This window comes from Podarcis filfolensis, assembly GCF_964270895.1.
Source record: "Podarcis filfolensis genome assembly, chromosome: 5".
Taxonomy (NCBI): Eukaryota; Metazoa; Chordata; class Lepidosauria; order Squamata; family Lacertidae; genus Podarcis; species Podarcis filfolensis.
Genome location: NC_139608.1, coordinates 64676999 through 64690422, shown reverse-complemented (window position 1 = coordinate 64690422; position 13424 = coordinate 64676999). Strand labels below are relative to the sequence as shown.

The 13424-nt window shown below is 40.8% G+C and overlaps 1 protein-coding gene across 1 annotated transcript; it reads left to right on the top strand.

Moving 5' to 3' along the window:
* The first annotated feature begins 731 nt into the window (after positions 1 to 731).
* On the top strand, positions 732 to 12611 carry LOC310762741 (lipase member M-like). The gene is made up of 10 exons (XM_083614213.1): positions 732 to 802; positions 2437 to 2527; positions 4307 to 4400; positions 6549 to 6747; positions 7355 to 7464; positions 8291 to 8427; positions 9308 to 9454; positions 10511 to 10582; positions 11955 to 12020; positions 12357 to 12611. Exons 1-10 carry the CDS (start codon positions 768 to 770, stop codon positions 12582 to 12584), a joined length of 1179 nt encoding a protein of 392 aa, XP_083470339.1. The 5' UTR covers positions 732 to 767; the 3' UTR covers positions 12585 to 12611.
* The last annotated feature ends 813 nt before the right edge of the window (positions 12612 to 13424 follow it).

The window sequence follows — 13424 nt, the reverse complement described above, 5'->3', positions numbered from 1 at the left end:
GCATTCTGCATTACATGCCATTTCTGCATCAAGTAGAAGGCCCCACACAGAGTACATTGCAGTAATCCAGTCATGAAGTTACCAGTGCCTGGACTTCTGTGGCCAAGCTATCTCCGTCCACAAATGACTCTAGATGTTGTAACAGCTGAAGTCAATGAAAAGCTTTCCTAGTCACCCTGTCACCTGGATCTCCAGTGATAAAGCTACACCCAGAAGCTGTTCCTTCAGAATAATTGGCCAATTTCTCAGACGCATGAACTCCTATCTTGCTCACAGTGCCCTCATCTTTCCAGATTCAAGCTCAGTTTATTTCCCCTCACTGGCCCACATCTGAACAAGAGCACTACAGAAGATGTGAATTGTTATTTAATGATATGCACATTAAACACCACTGGGACTTGAAGTAGAACTTGCTACTTCAGAGTACACTGGATGTTCGTGGGACAATCGGAAAAAACATGTGTGAATACACTCCCAGGCTGCAATTCTATGCTTAGGTTCTAGGGAGAAAGCCTGATAAAACTCTGTGGACTGGGTTGCGTGTCAGCCAGTAGTCTGCTACCTTAAACAGGTACATTTGATAAGATCACCCCACTGTTAGGTACAACACACACACCAGAAACTGTACACATAATGAAAAAGAAAGATGCTGAGCCCAGTAAATGAGCATGGCTGGATGACTTGAGGTGTTTATGAAGGAAACTTTCAGGTTTCCTTTTGCATTCATCAGAAACACTCACTCTTCTATTTGAGCAGGTGTGTGTGAAATGAGAACAGTGGAAGGAATGAAAGGATCATTCATGTGAGTTCTGCATTGGATTATTCAAAATGCTAGGTGTATGGAATCTAATTCCAAGACTTCTTTTGAGATCTAAAACTATCAGAGTCCATATTTAAACAACAAACAGTCTTGTAGTCTCTTAAAGACTTAACAAACATAGACTTTCATGGACAAAAATCTTCTTCATGAGATGCATGAAATGTTGTCCTGAGTGGCTGGGAATAAATAATAAATAATAATAATTATTATTATTGCAGGTACATATATGCATGCTTTCTGTATGTGATTATATAAAAGCAGGGTCAGAGGGGAATTAAAGTACAGAAAGTGACAATTATGTTCTTAACAATGATAATTCTGATTCGCAAAGTTTTTGATGACATTCATACTGGCTTTCTTTTTGCCAAATACTTACTCCTTAGTATTTCAGGTGCAAGGATTCAGTCAGCATGCTTCCACACAAATTTTCTTTTCTTTTTTACATGGCTAGATCTGTGTACGTGAGAGAGAGAGAGAGACCTACTGCTTTTTTTTCTGCAGGGACACAGGGGTACGCATGCCTCTAAACATTTTGTGAACTAAGTTTGGCCTCATTGAGGGGCAGTATTTCAATTTGAGTAGGAAAGTGAGAGTAGTCCTACTGTAAACATTTTTTTTTAAGGAAAAAAAGCATTGGAGAGACCCATTTAATTATACACCCCCTTCTCTACATCCATAGTCTAAACCTGTATGATCTAATAAACATTGTAGCTCTTGATTTTATTGACTGCACAAACTGACCCAATATATGAGCATTTTCATTGGGTATGCGGGAAGCCCTCCGGACACTTTATGTTAAAAAAAAACTACTGATACTAAAATGGCATATTATTTAGAAGCAGCAAAGAAGTGTTTTCTGCCTGCGAATGTTGAACATATGTAAACTTCTACTATCACAGCTTATCTTACAACTGCCGCAAAAACAAAATGTTCAGGATTTCAAAAGTCAATGCATGTTTGCAAGGTAAAGTTGGCATAGTCAACTAGGTTTCCTCTACACTCAGGTCCTCTTTCAATACTACAAATGGTCCATGCAAGTCACACACATCACTGGTATTAACTCTGTTCTCTCCAGTTTTGAATGGCACAAGTGATTTTTTTTAAATAGATAAAAAACCCTCTTCCCTCCTCTCTTTCCCCTTCCTAGGTATTCAGAAGCACACTGCCTCTGACTGTGCTAAATGCTTCTGGCATTAAGAAGCATTCTGACTTATTTTTCTTTTTAAACAGGATCTAGGTGCCACATGCTCTGAAATAGGGCTGGAAATGCCCCTTTGAGAGATGATGCATGATGACATACCCGTTGATATTAGGCAAGCACATCTGCTTTGCTGTTTCCAGCGCCTGTTAAAAAAAACAACCCTTTATTTAAGCACCACTACCCAGATTTGCATTGTAACATGTAATTTCATTTTATTACATTTTATTTTTTGAAATTTTGAAAAGTCAACTTGTTTTTAATATCTGATTTTAACAGTGTTTTAATAGATATTTTATATTAATCTTTGTAAACTGCTTTGAGGTTTTGAAGACTCAGTCATATAAAAACTCTCTTAAATAAGTAAGCTCAGTAAACCTTTCCCCTATATTATCTAAAATATCCAGTTGTTTTGCAGGTTCTCAAGGATGTGGCTATTGCTTATCATGATGGCAGTACATGGAGCAGTGAGCTCAGAAGACTTGAATCCTGAACAGTTTATGAATATTGTAAGTAAGTTGAATAATGTATGAATATTGTATGAATATTTTTTTATTTTTATTTTTTAAGCTGAGTAGCAACAGGGAGTCAGTAGTGGGGATGGTGAGGCAAAAGACCCTGGGCCCAAGCACACATGCATATTGTATAAAGGTGCAAAGCCTTCTTTTGCACCCTGTGAAACATAAATGTGCAGAGTTATTTTAAAAACTGGGCAACTGAGCGCTGCCCACCCATGATTCCTGAGCCTCCCCCGATCTCCTGCCCCCTTTCTCCTTTGTTTTGACTAATTGGAGGAGGCTTGGGAGTCACATGCAGGCAGCTGTTGCCCAGTTTTTTTAAAAAAAAACTCTGCACATTTATGTTTCACAGGGTGCAAAGAAGGGCTTTGCGCCTTGCCTGGCAGAGAAACCACACATCTTGTGCCCCTTCTGGGCAGCGCCTGCCTGCCCATGACTCCCAAGCCTCCCCCAATCTGTCAAATCAAAGGGGGAAGGGGGCAGGAGATGTGCACCGCTGGACGTCCCTGGTTCCCCTTCGGCAGTGGTGGTAGCAGCAAGCAGTATACACTTCACAAGCAGCTCCTGAAGCCAGCCAGAGCCAACTGCACTACCAAGCTGGCTCTGGGCTGCTGAGCTTTCCCGGGGACAGATTTGCAAATCTGGGGACATTCTAGGGATGGAATTTGTTTGGGCACAGATCTGCAAATCCGGGGACTGTCCCCAGGAACTGGGGACATCTGGTAACCCTTCCTTCTGCACACGCTCTGTTCATAAAAGCATGTCAGTGTAATTTGCAGTACAATTTGTCCACATAGTGAACACTAGTCCCTCAGATTGGAAGCTTGCCAGGTCTTCAACTTAGAAAAGTCGAAGACTGAGAACATGCCAGAGCTCAAGCTGTGTTCCAAGATGGGTGGCAGCCTGAGGCTTGCCTGAACACAGCAAAAGAAGCCCAGTTGTAATTACTTCATGATGCTGGCAAAGCTTCTGTAAGTTTGATGTTATCTGCTGGCAATGGGTGTGTAGCTCTGGCACTAGGTATGTGGCTCTGGCATAGCTATCCTCCTGCGTGTGAAAGGATTGGTCCAGAAAGCACTCAGACAGGGGGGAGTCAATGTAGTGCTCTCCAAATCATGTTAGACTACAACTCCCACTACCCATGCTGGCTGGGACTGATGGGAGTTGGAGTCCAGCAACAACTGGAGCGTATCCCACTGGCCAGTCTTGCGCAGGAGCATCTGCATTGTTTTGTAAACTAATTTAAAATGAATCACCCCTGAGGAGTGGAAAAAACATATATTGGCATATTACTGTGGTGTATTGGTCTTCTTGGCTTGCTGTATCAGGAACTATCTACGTAAGTCATTTCTCAAGTACTGCGCTTTTAGTTTCTGTTCTATTGACAAGCAGCAAACGATTGCATGGTTTCCTCCTCAAATAAACTGTATTAAAGTTGCTTTTGTTTTTGCATCCTCTGTGTAGTCTCCACTTTGTACTTTCCAGGGATCTTTTTGTTTTCACCTTTCTTTGTGCTGCCTTTTCCCCCAAGGGGTTGCTGATAAACTTTGCCGGTATTGGCTCATTCTTCCCCAAATATCCAAAGAGATACAAATATAAATATTCACTCTCGTACACGGCTCTCCTGGGTCATTCTGATCATGTCAGGAAGGATCCATGCTTAATGCTTAGAAATGAGCCTTTAGGCGAAAACTTTCGGCTTCTAGCAATTACTTTTAAACCTCTGCTGGTGGAGGAAATGGTCTAACATGTGGCCTTGTATCCTTACAGAGTCAGATAATCCAGTACTGGGGATATCCTTCGGAAGAGTATGAGGTCCTTACAGAAGACGGCTATTACTTGAGCCTGAACAGGATCCCAGGAGGTACAGAAAAGCTCATGAGACCCAATGTCTCAAGGACTCTGCTGCAGTGGCGTAGCGTGGGTTGTCAGCACCCGGGGCAAGGCAAGTAATTTGCGCCCCCAAACCCGTGGATTTGCGCCCCCTAACCCGTGGATTTGCGCCCCCTAACCCATGGATTTGCCCTAACCCCAGATGTTGCGCCTGGTGCGGCCCGCCCCCCCTGCACCCCCCACGCTACGCCACTGCTCTGCTGTGACTCATTTCATTGTACAGTAATGGCCACTAACATGAAGTCTGGTCTGGGAAAGAAAACATGGGGAGGAATGTACTCTTCTGATCTTTCCAGCAGTGTAAACGTTTCTTTTTTTAAAAAATTATTTTCAAGGTTTCAAAAATAAAACACAGGGTTTTTACACACACACACACACACACACACACACACACACACACACTTTTTTTTCTTTTAAAAAACCCCATAATCAAATCCTTACCTTTATGGAGTTCCCTGAACTCCTCCCTTGGCTTCTGAAGTTCTCCCTCTTTTAACTGCATCTAATTAATTTATTCCAATTTGTTATACTTCATTTTTATCCTTTGTTGTTTTAAATTACAAGTGTTATGTGAATCCTACTACTATTTTAAAACTTTTACAGTGTTCTTTGATATATTCAATAAAATTGTGCCATTCTCCGCTAAATTTGTTATCCTCTTGGTGCCTGATCTTCCTGGTTAGCCTTGCCATCTCTGCATAATCCATCATCTTCAATTTCCATTCTTCTTTCAATGGGGCTCTTTCTTCTTTCCATCCCTGGGCGTATAATATTCTTGTCGCTGCTGACGCATACATAAACAATACTTTCTTATCTTTTGGTAATTCTTCTCCTACTAAACCTAATAAAAAAACCTCTGGTTTTTTATTAAAAGTTATTTTGAACATTTTTTTCCAGTTCACTATAAATCATTTCCCAGAAGGCCTTAGCTACTTTACACGTCCACCACATATGATGGAATATGCCCTCTTTAAACTTTACACTTCCAACATATCTTAGTCGTGTTCTTATACATTTTTGCAAGTCTTGTAGGAGTCAAATACCATCTATACATCATTTTCATGAAATTCTCTTTTAGCTCACAGCAAGTAGTAAATTTTAGGTCCTTATTCCATAACTTCTCAGGAATGTAAACATTTCTAATTGCTAGACAGAGCAATTTTTCCTCCCTCCCTTCCTGTGTGCTGTTCTTGAGGTTCTCCACAGCTGATTTTCAGGAGACACAGAGTGTTTGTGTGGGGAAAATCCCATTATGCTAATGGGATGCCTTGAGCTGGCTTATGCAAGCACGCTGGGTTAGTTGAATCCAGCCCAAATGCTCTATCTGCAGTTGTGAGCAGGAAGAGAGCCTGATGGCTAGAATGTGCAGCATACCTCCTTCAGTGAACACTGATTTGCTCTGCCTCTATTAACTCTGTGTGGTGCAATGGTTAGAGCTTTGGCCCAAGACTAGGTAGACTCAGGTACAAATCCCCAACTGACCAAGAAGCTTCCGGGTGACTCTCTCTTACCCTAAATGACTTCATTGAATTGTTATGATTCTAATACGAATGCGGGAGGTGGGACTTTTCACAATCCCTAGAGCTCTTCAGAAAAAAGGTGGCATATAAAAGTTATAAAGAAATAGATAGCTGCTTCAGGAGGAAGTGGTATATAGATAATTCCTCCATGGTATTTGTGGGCAGCAAAACTGGGGAAACAAAGATTTTTTCCAGAAGGACTAAAATTGTCTATTTATTAGGTGCTCCAAAAAGAAAGAAAGAAAGAAAGAAAGACAAGACAAAAGGGAAAAAACAACAACAGATCAAATGTTCTTTCCTGAGAATTTTTGGGTTAGCTCTTTTTTTAAAAAAGAAAGAAAGGGGGTTTAGGTTTCAAGGTTCAGTTCCAATGTTTCTGCGTGTAATATTGAGACTTTAGCTTCCCAACTGAACAGGAACTGGAGCCTATCTTTCTTGCATCCAAACCCAACATTTAGACCCAAGCCTACTGCTCCATGTTAGATTAAGTTTTAAAATTGTATCTTGTGTTGTGTTTTGGAGGTACCAATCAGTCAGTCACTCACTCAGCCAATCAATCAATCAATCAATCAATCAATCAATGTCTTTTTTACTTCCAGGCTCCAAATCATCTATACTGCTGTTGCACTGTTTGACCATGGAAGGCAGCGTCTGGGTCACAAATCTGCCGCATCAGAGCCTGGGCTTCATATTAGCAGATGCTGGATATGATGTTTGGATTGGAAACAACAGAGGAAACTCCTGGTCTAGAAGACACCAAAACCTTTCAATTGAAGAAGAAGCATTCTGGGATTTTAGGTAAGTTCATTTGGTGTGTAATCACTGGAATTCACCATTCAATGAGATTTATTCTTTTGCAGTTGAGTGACTGGAATTTGGCATTCAATGTTATTTTGTAGTTCAAGCATGCTCACCCTTGCCTACTTTATTATGCATTGAATAGACTTGATGAAGGCTAATGTCGGGCTATATTCAGCCATTAAAGTAATTCTATATGTGTGCTAAATGGTTTTTAGTTCTTATCCAGGCCATAAAATTTATAGACACATCCATGAAATGATTTCACTGCAATCCCTTCATCGACAGTCTGATTTTATGGTCCAGGAAAAGTTTTACTATCTGACTTTGCTGTGATTCTGTAAACGGAAACCTTCTTCTTAGTAAACGTGCTCATGGTTTTAGTGTTAACTTGTTGTATCGCAGCCTGGGCACAGCTGGCCCTAGTAAGTTTCTCTTTCCCCTCATCTTGTCACCTAATTTTAGGTATTTGATGGTAAATTCTGCTTAATCTTCCCTTTTGTTCCTTAAATATTTTTAGTAGTGCTTTCTAGAGAAAGAGCTTATGCTTGTAACCAAAGATTATGAGTGCACTTAATTCTCATTTACTTTGTTTTGTGGTTTTCAGTTTTCATGAGATGGGAATCTATGACCTTACTGCCATGGTAGACTTCATTCTGCAGAAAACTGGACAGAAGAACATCTATTATGTCTGCCATTCTCAAGGATGCTCTGTGGGTATGATAACTATAAACCTTGGCATGCACTCTATAGAGGGCCAGTTTGGCATGGGATGGTCCAATGTTGAACTAGTTCTTGGTCATATAAAGAATTCAAATAAAGGCATAAAAACCACATCATTTTTTGAATGCACCAGGTATCTACTGTAGATTGCACCAGATATCTACTGAAGTTTTAGTTATCCAAGAACCTGTGATAGGTTTGCTGTCTTTATAAGAAACATAGTACTCTTTGGATATTTATTTGAATGCACGAAAGGGGGAGTGGGATTGTGTGTTGCTGATCTCTTGCATAAGCCTTTTATAGAGCCTGAAAGTGTATGTGTGGGGAACAATTTCTACATAATTGGGAAGTAAGGTTTCAGGGGCATGATTACATTGAGAGAGCCTTCCACGCGGGCTTAAAAAATATTTCTAATTGATGTAGAAATGAGGAGAACTGAATTTAAGATTGGAAAAATGAGAATCTGAGAGTAAATGAAATTGATATATAGGATAGAGGGCTTCCCAACTCTGCCCCATCGCAAAGCACATAGGCTTCAAACATGTATCTATTCATCTGACATAAAGCCTATGTCATTTTGTTGCAATGGTGGTAATTATGTCATTTACTGTAGTGAGGTTCCAATTCCATCCTATAAATTAGCTTTGTATATTGCATGTAGTCTAACTCTTCCATTTTGAAAAAGAATTGTGCCGCATGAAATGAATGTTAATTTTGCTCAACTATGTTTTAAAGTAAGAGTCTGCCTAAAAATACTGCATTACTTAAATTCAAAACCAAGGGATGCTAAACTGAATCTCCATTTCCCCCTCCTCTCTAGCTTTTGTGGCATTTTCTATTTTACCTCAAATGCCTGAAAAAATTAAGATGTTTTTTGCCCTGGCCCCTTCCTATACGTTGCAGTACACTATCAGTGTCCCACTACAAATCATACGCTTTCCAACAGCACTGGTGAAGGTATGTGTGCAATCATTATCTTTTCACAATTTTCGTAAGCTCTAATTGACATGACATAATGGGAGATGTCTAATTTTATGGCTCAAGCCCAGTTTTTTTGTAGGTAAATTAGCTGGAAAAACATGGTGTTTTTTTGGGGGGGGGGTGTTAATTAATAATTTAGATTCCAACACCCTTAAATTTTCAGACATACATGCAATTTGTTTTTCACTAAAATGTTATCATGGCTATCAAATGACAGAAAAGAAAGCATGAAGGATAAACTATTTTTAAAAAAGTACCCTCTTGAGACTGGATATATAGAGTCCAAATTATGAAGACCAAGGATCATAACACAGAAGACCAGACAAGATGTTTTGGCTCACCTTATAAGGATATAAAAAGGGAAAGCCTGGAGGAGAATTAATAGAGTTGTGGAAATGGCAGGAGTGTCTGGTCTACTGAGTGATCTGGTGCCATTGAGCTTCTGTCACAACATTAGTGTCACTGCAGTTTACCAAGATGTGCAAGACAAGCAATGGCAAGGTTTGAGCTTCATGGATATATTAGGAGAGCCAACCCACACAGTGCAAACTAAATCAATCAGTCAAATCAACTTGCACCCAACCTTTCTGAAGTTAAAACTCTTCATTTGGAAGATACGTATAATATTTCTACCTTTTAAAGAATAACTTCTAAAAGATTCCAATAGATTCATCTTTATCCCCTTGTTTTGTAATGCGATAACTTTGCAATTTTTATATTTGGCGATTAAAACCTTTTTACAAATCAGCAACAAAAAAACCCTTAATATGAACCAGCTACAGGGACATTTAAACTGCCCCATTTAAGGAATGCTTTTGAGAGATTGGGATTATGAAATATCTCTGACTTTCTGCAGGCTATATTTGGCACAAAGGAATTTTGTCTGCTGAGTCCAAAACTGAAAGCCCTTCTGGCCCCAAAGTGCAGCCGTCGCCCGGTAGATGAGCTTTGCAAACAAGCTCTTTTTCTTGTCAGTGGATTCAATGAAAAAAATCTAAATGCGGTATGTCTCTTCATTTATTTATCATATTTATGACTGGGGTGTAATGTTAAAGGAGAGGTAGTACTTCTGTTGGGGGACATGTTGTGCCAGTGTGGTGTAGTGTGGTGGAGAGCCAGTGTGGTGTAGTGGTTAAGAGCGGTAGACTCGTATTCTGGGGAACCGGGTTCGGGTCCCCGCTCCTCAACATGCAGCTGCTGGGTGACCTTGGGCCAGTCACACTTCTCTGAAGTCTCTCAGCCCCACTCACCTCACAGAGTGTTTGTTGTGGGGGAGGAAGGGAAAGGAGAATATTAGCCGCTTTGAGACTCCTTTGGGTAGTGATAAAGCGGGATATCAAATCTAAACTCCTCTTCTTCTCCTTCTGGGGTAGTTTGTACACCATTGGTCCCCCCACCCTACAGTCAGCTTTCACCTGGCCTGCTAAATCTGGTGAGGGTAAGCAATGGGTCTCAAACCTTTGGTGAGTTAGAGATTTCCCTTGCATGCATAGACAGGCTGTGGCAGACTGAGTGGACAAGACTAGTATTGGATCCAATGCTCAAGAAAGCAGTTTCTGCACATGCTGAAGAGGGAAGTGAGAGGCAGATGGGGCTTGTCAAATGGAAGAAGGGGCTCTGCAGGCCCATGAGCAAGGATGGGGGAGACCCTGGCCGAATCAAGACTCCATATAACATCAGGGAGCTCTAGACATGTCACTGAATGGGCAGGTGGGTGGTGGTGGGCACAGACAACAGGTGTGTCCTGGGTGGGGAAATAGGCCAGATAGCCATGAGCCAACTCCTTGTGGCACATAAGGGCTGTTCATTTGAAGGGTTGCTCACAGTTATCTGAATCATAAAATCCTAGAACTGTGGAGTTCAGGCACCCAGCTGGTTCACACAACTCATTCATGATGAATGAGTTGCTATGAACTGCATGTCAGGGTTTCCTCAGCATCAGTTTTGCACTTCAGAAAAACATGTAATAACATATATCTGCTTTTGTCCTCTGCCAACAGTCCAGTACAATGAGTTTTGGTTAAGTGAAATGACTTCTAAATTTACCATTCCCTTACAGAGTCGGACTGATGTATATGTATCACGATTCCCAGATTATACGTCTGTGAAAAATATGATCCACTGGGGCCAGGTAGAGATACTAAGATCTCCCTTCTCTCTCTCATTCTCTCTCTGTTGAATGTTGTCTGCCTTATAAAAACTTAGATATTGTTTGAATAGAAGGGAGCCAGAATATATTGTAGCGGAGTTTCCAGTGTAAAATGACACAAAAAACGATGTGAAAAATGATTTGAAAAATGTATTGAATTTTACATAAGCTCACTATCGTCATCTAGTGACAAATTTGCATAATGCACTTAAAACAAACTTTTAACGCTATATTTGCAGCTGTATAGCTGACCCCCCAATTTAGCAGTGGCAAAACCAGAACCAACAAGCCATTGTAACCCAGACACTGCCTAAATTGGCCTTACCATGAGGTTAAGTGAAGCTGTCGATTTAGGTGGTAGGTGCTGGAGGTGCAGCAGCAGAAGCCCACCTCATGTTTAAGCCAGTGCCCCTGTCCTGAGCCTGTGCCCCAGTAGCAGTAATGCTTGCTTATTGCTAAACTGGGCAGTATGGAAGTCTTGCCTATTTACTTTCTCCCAATGCATCAAAGAGAACACCATTAAGAAAGGTCCTTGGCTGAGTGAGCAGGAAAAGAGGCAGCTACTAGCCTGGCCCATGGCATTTGTTTGATTGGGAAGTGTGCAAGGATCAAGCAAAGTGCTGGAGGAGAGAGCTGTGTGGGCTGCCTTGTGGCCCTTAAGCTAGCCTGCTGCCTTCATGTGCAGCATAAGTTGCTCTCCATTGCTAGAGTTCCAGCAAGATTCAACTGCCAGTGCAATCACCGTTGTTTCACCTGCCTTGCTCCACCTTCCAGCCCTAGGAATCCTCATAAGGGAGCTGTGCTTAGAGGAAGAACTGTGAGGGGAGAGACTTCATCAGGCAAGGCCTCCTTCCACCTGCCTTGCCCCACCCTCCAGTTTCTGCTTCTCAATTTGTATTGTATTATTTTATGCACTGTGGCTTGCCGTTGTTTTTATTGATGACAGTTTATAAATTATTTATTGTAATTTAAGGGTGGATTTTTGTTTAATTTTTATATGCTGATATTTAATATTCTATACTATTCTAATGGATTGTTGAATATTACTTTATTTGATATAAGTTGCTTATTTTAAAGTTATGTTTTATTATCACATTTTTTGTGTTGGATTAGATTGTTATAAGGTGTACATACAAGGTGTCATAAGGTGTACATTCTTTGTTTCTTTAGCTTGTAAACCGCCTTGGGTATAGTAAAATAGAAAGGTGGTATACAAATTAAATGTTAAATGAAATGAAAGTGAAAGATACTCTCAGTGAGTGCCCTCTCCCAACATCTTCCTCTTGGGTTAGCTTTGCTTGTTGTTTGATTTCGTTGGCAGGCTGTATACTCACCTATCTATTTTGTTTTCTAGACAGCTATGGCAGGTCAATTCAGATATTTTGACTGTGGCTCAAAGAACATAGATATATACAACCAGGTAGGAATTTGCTGGATTTTTGTGTTGTCTGCAAAGGTGATTAAAAGTGAGGGTATGTATCAAGGGGCAGTTTAAATTGGATTTGATACACCCCTTGTGTGCATTTTTTGTGCATCATCCACACAACACCATCCTCATTCAAGTAGCAGTCCACACTTCCCTCAAATTACTTCTGATTTTCACAACTTATTGATAATCCAATAAAAGAACTGAATTTAACATCACTTGGCTTACTTTGGTGAAAGTTTGTTGTGTGCAGTTTCACAGATTATTTTTTTTAAGCTGCAGATGTGTGCATGTATCTAGGCGATATTCAATCTATCTGTCTCTTCCTAGACGACTCCTCCCTTGTACAGAATTGAAGAGATCACCATCCCAACAGCGATGTGGAGTGGAGGACAGGACTGGGTTTCACAGCCCAAGGAAATTGCAGAATTGAGGCCTCGAATTACTAACCTCATTCATGACACAGAGTTTCCTAAGTGGAACCACTGGGATTTCATTTGGGGCCTCGATGCTTTTCAGCTGATGTACCCAGAAATACTTGACCTGATGGAGAAGTAGCTGGGAAACTGTTTGGTTATTGTTGCTCTATTAATGGTGAAATCAAGGTGGGATCCTGAGATCCCCACAATCTTCAGAAATAAAGTTTAAATATATGTCGCCTCATTTTGATTATTCAATTAGCCTTGCTTGCAAACCTCCTAGACAGCCCTTCTCCAAGGGAGCCAGAAAGGATCACAATGAAAATCAGCTCCAAAAAGGACTGAAATGAAAAGAAGTTTTTTAGACCCAGGCCCAGGTAGGAGCACCACAAGGTATTAATATAAGATCAGCAAGGAGGTTTTATTTATTTATTGCATCAGGAAGGTACCCTATGTAGAGTGATACATTATATCCTATTGAATTTCCTGGAAAAAACAGGCGTTTGTTTCAAACACCCTAGACTAGTGTTTGATTTAAATATATAATAGTGTGACAAATATATGTGATAAAACAAGTAAGCTACAACGGTTAGACATTTACAAATGTCTAGTTAGACATTTCCAACGAGTCACTGAGATTTATCGCTTTGTCAGTAAACTTAAGTACATAGTCAAAATTAAGTTGCATTTGTGTACATAAAAATGCAAGTACCATGTTGTTGTTGTTTAGTCGTGTCCAACTCTTTGTGACCCTAGGGACCAGAGCACGCCAGGCACTCCTGTCTTCCACTGCCTCCCGCAGTTTGGTCAGACTCATGTTTGGAGCTTCGAGAACACTGTCCAACCATCTCGTCCTCTGTCGTCCCCTTCTCCTTGTGCCCTTCATCTTTCCCAACATCAGGGTCTTTTCCAGGGAGTCTTCTCCTCTCATGAGGTGGCCAAAGTATTGGAGCCTCAGCTTCACGATCTGTCTTTCCAG

Coding starts and splice junctions, on each gene's coding strand:
- LOC310762741 (XM_083614213.1), top strand. CDS start 768: ATGAGAACAGTGGAAGGAATGAAAGGATCATTCAT. Junction 2,528..4,306: donor CTGAACAGTTTATGAATATT/GTAAGTAAGTTG, acceptor GTATCCTTACAG/AGTCAGATAATCCAGTACTG. Junction 4,401..6,548: donor CCTGAACAGGATCCCAGGAG/GTACAGAAAAGC, acceptor TTTTACTTCCAG/GCTCCAAATCATCTATACTG.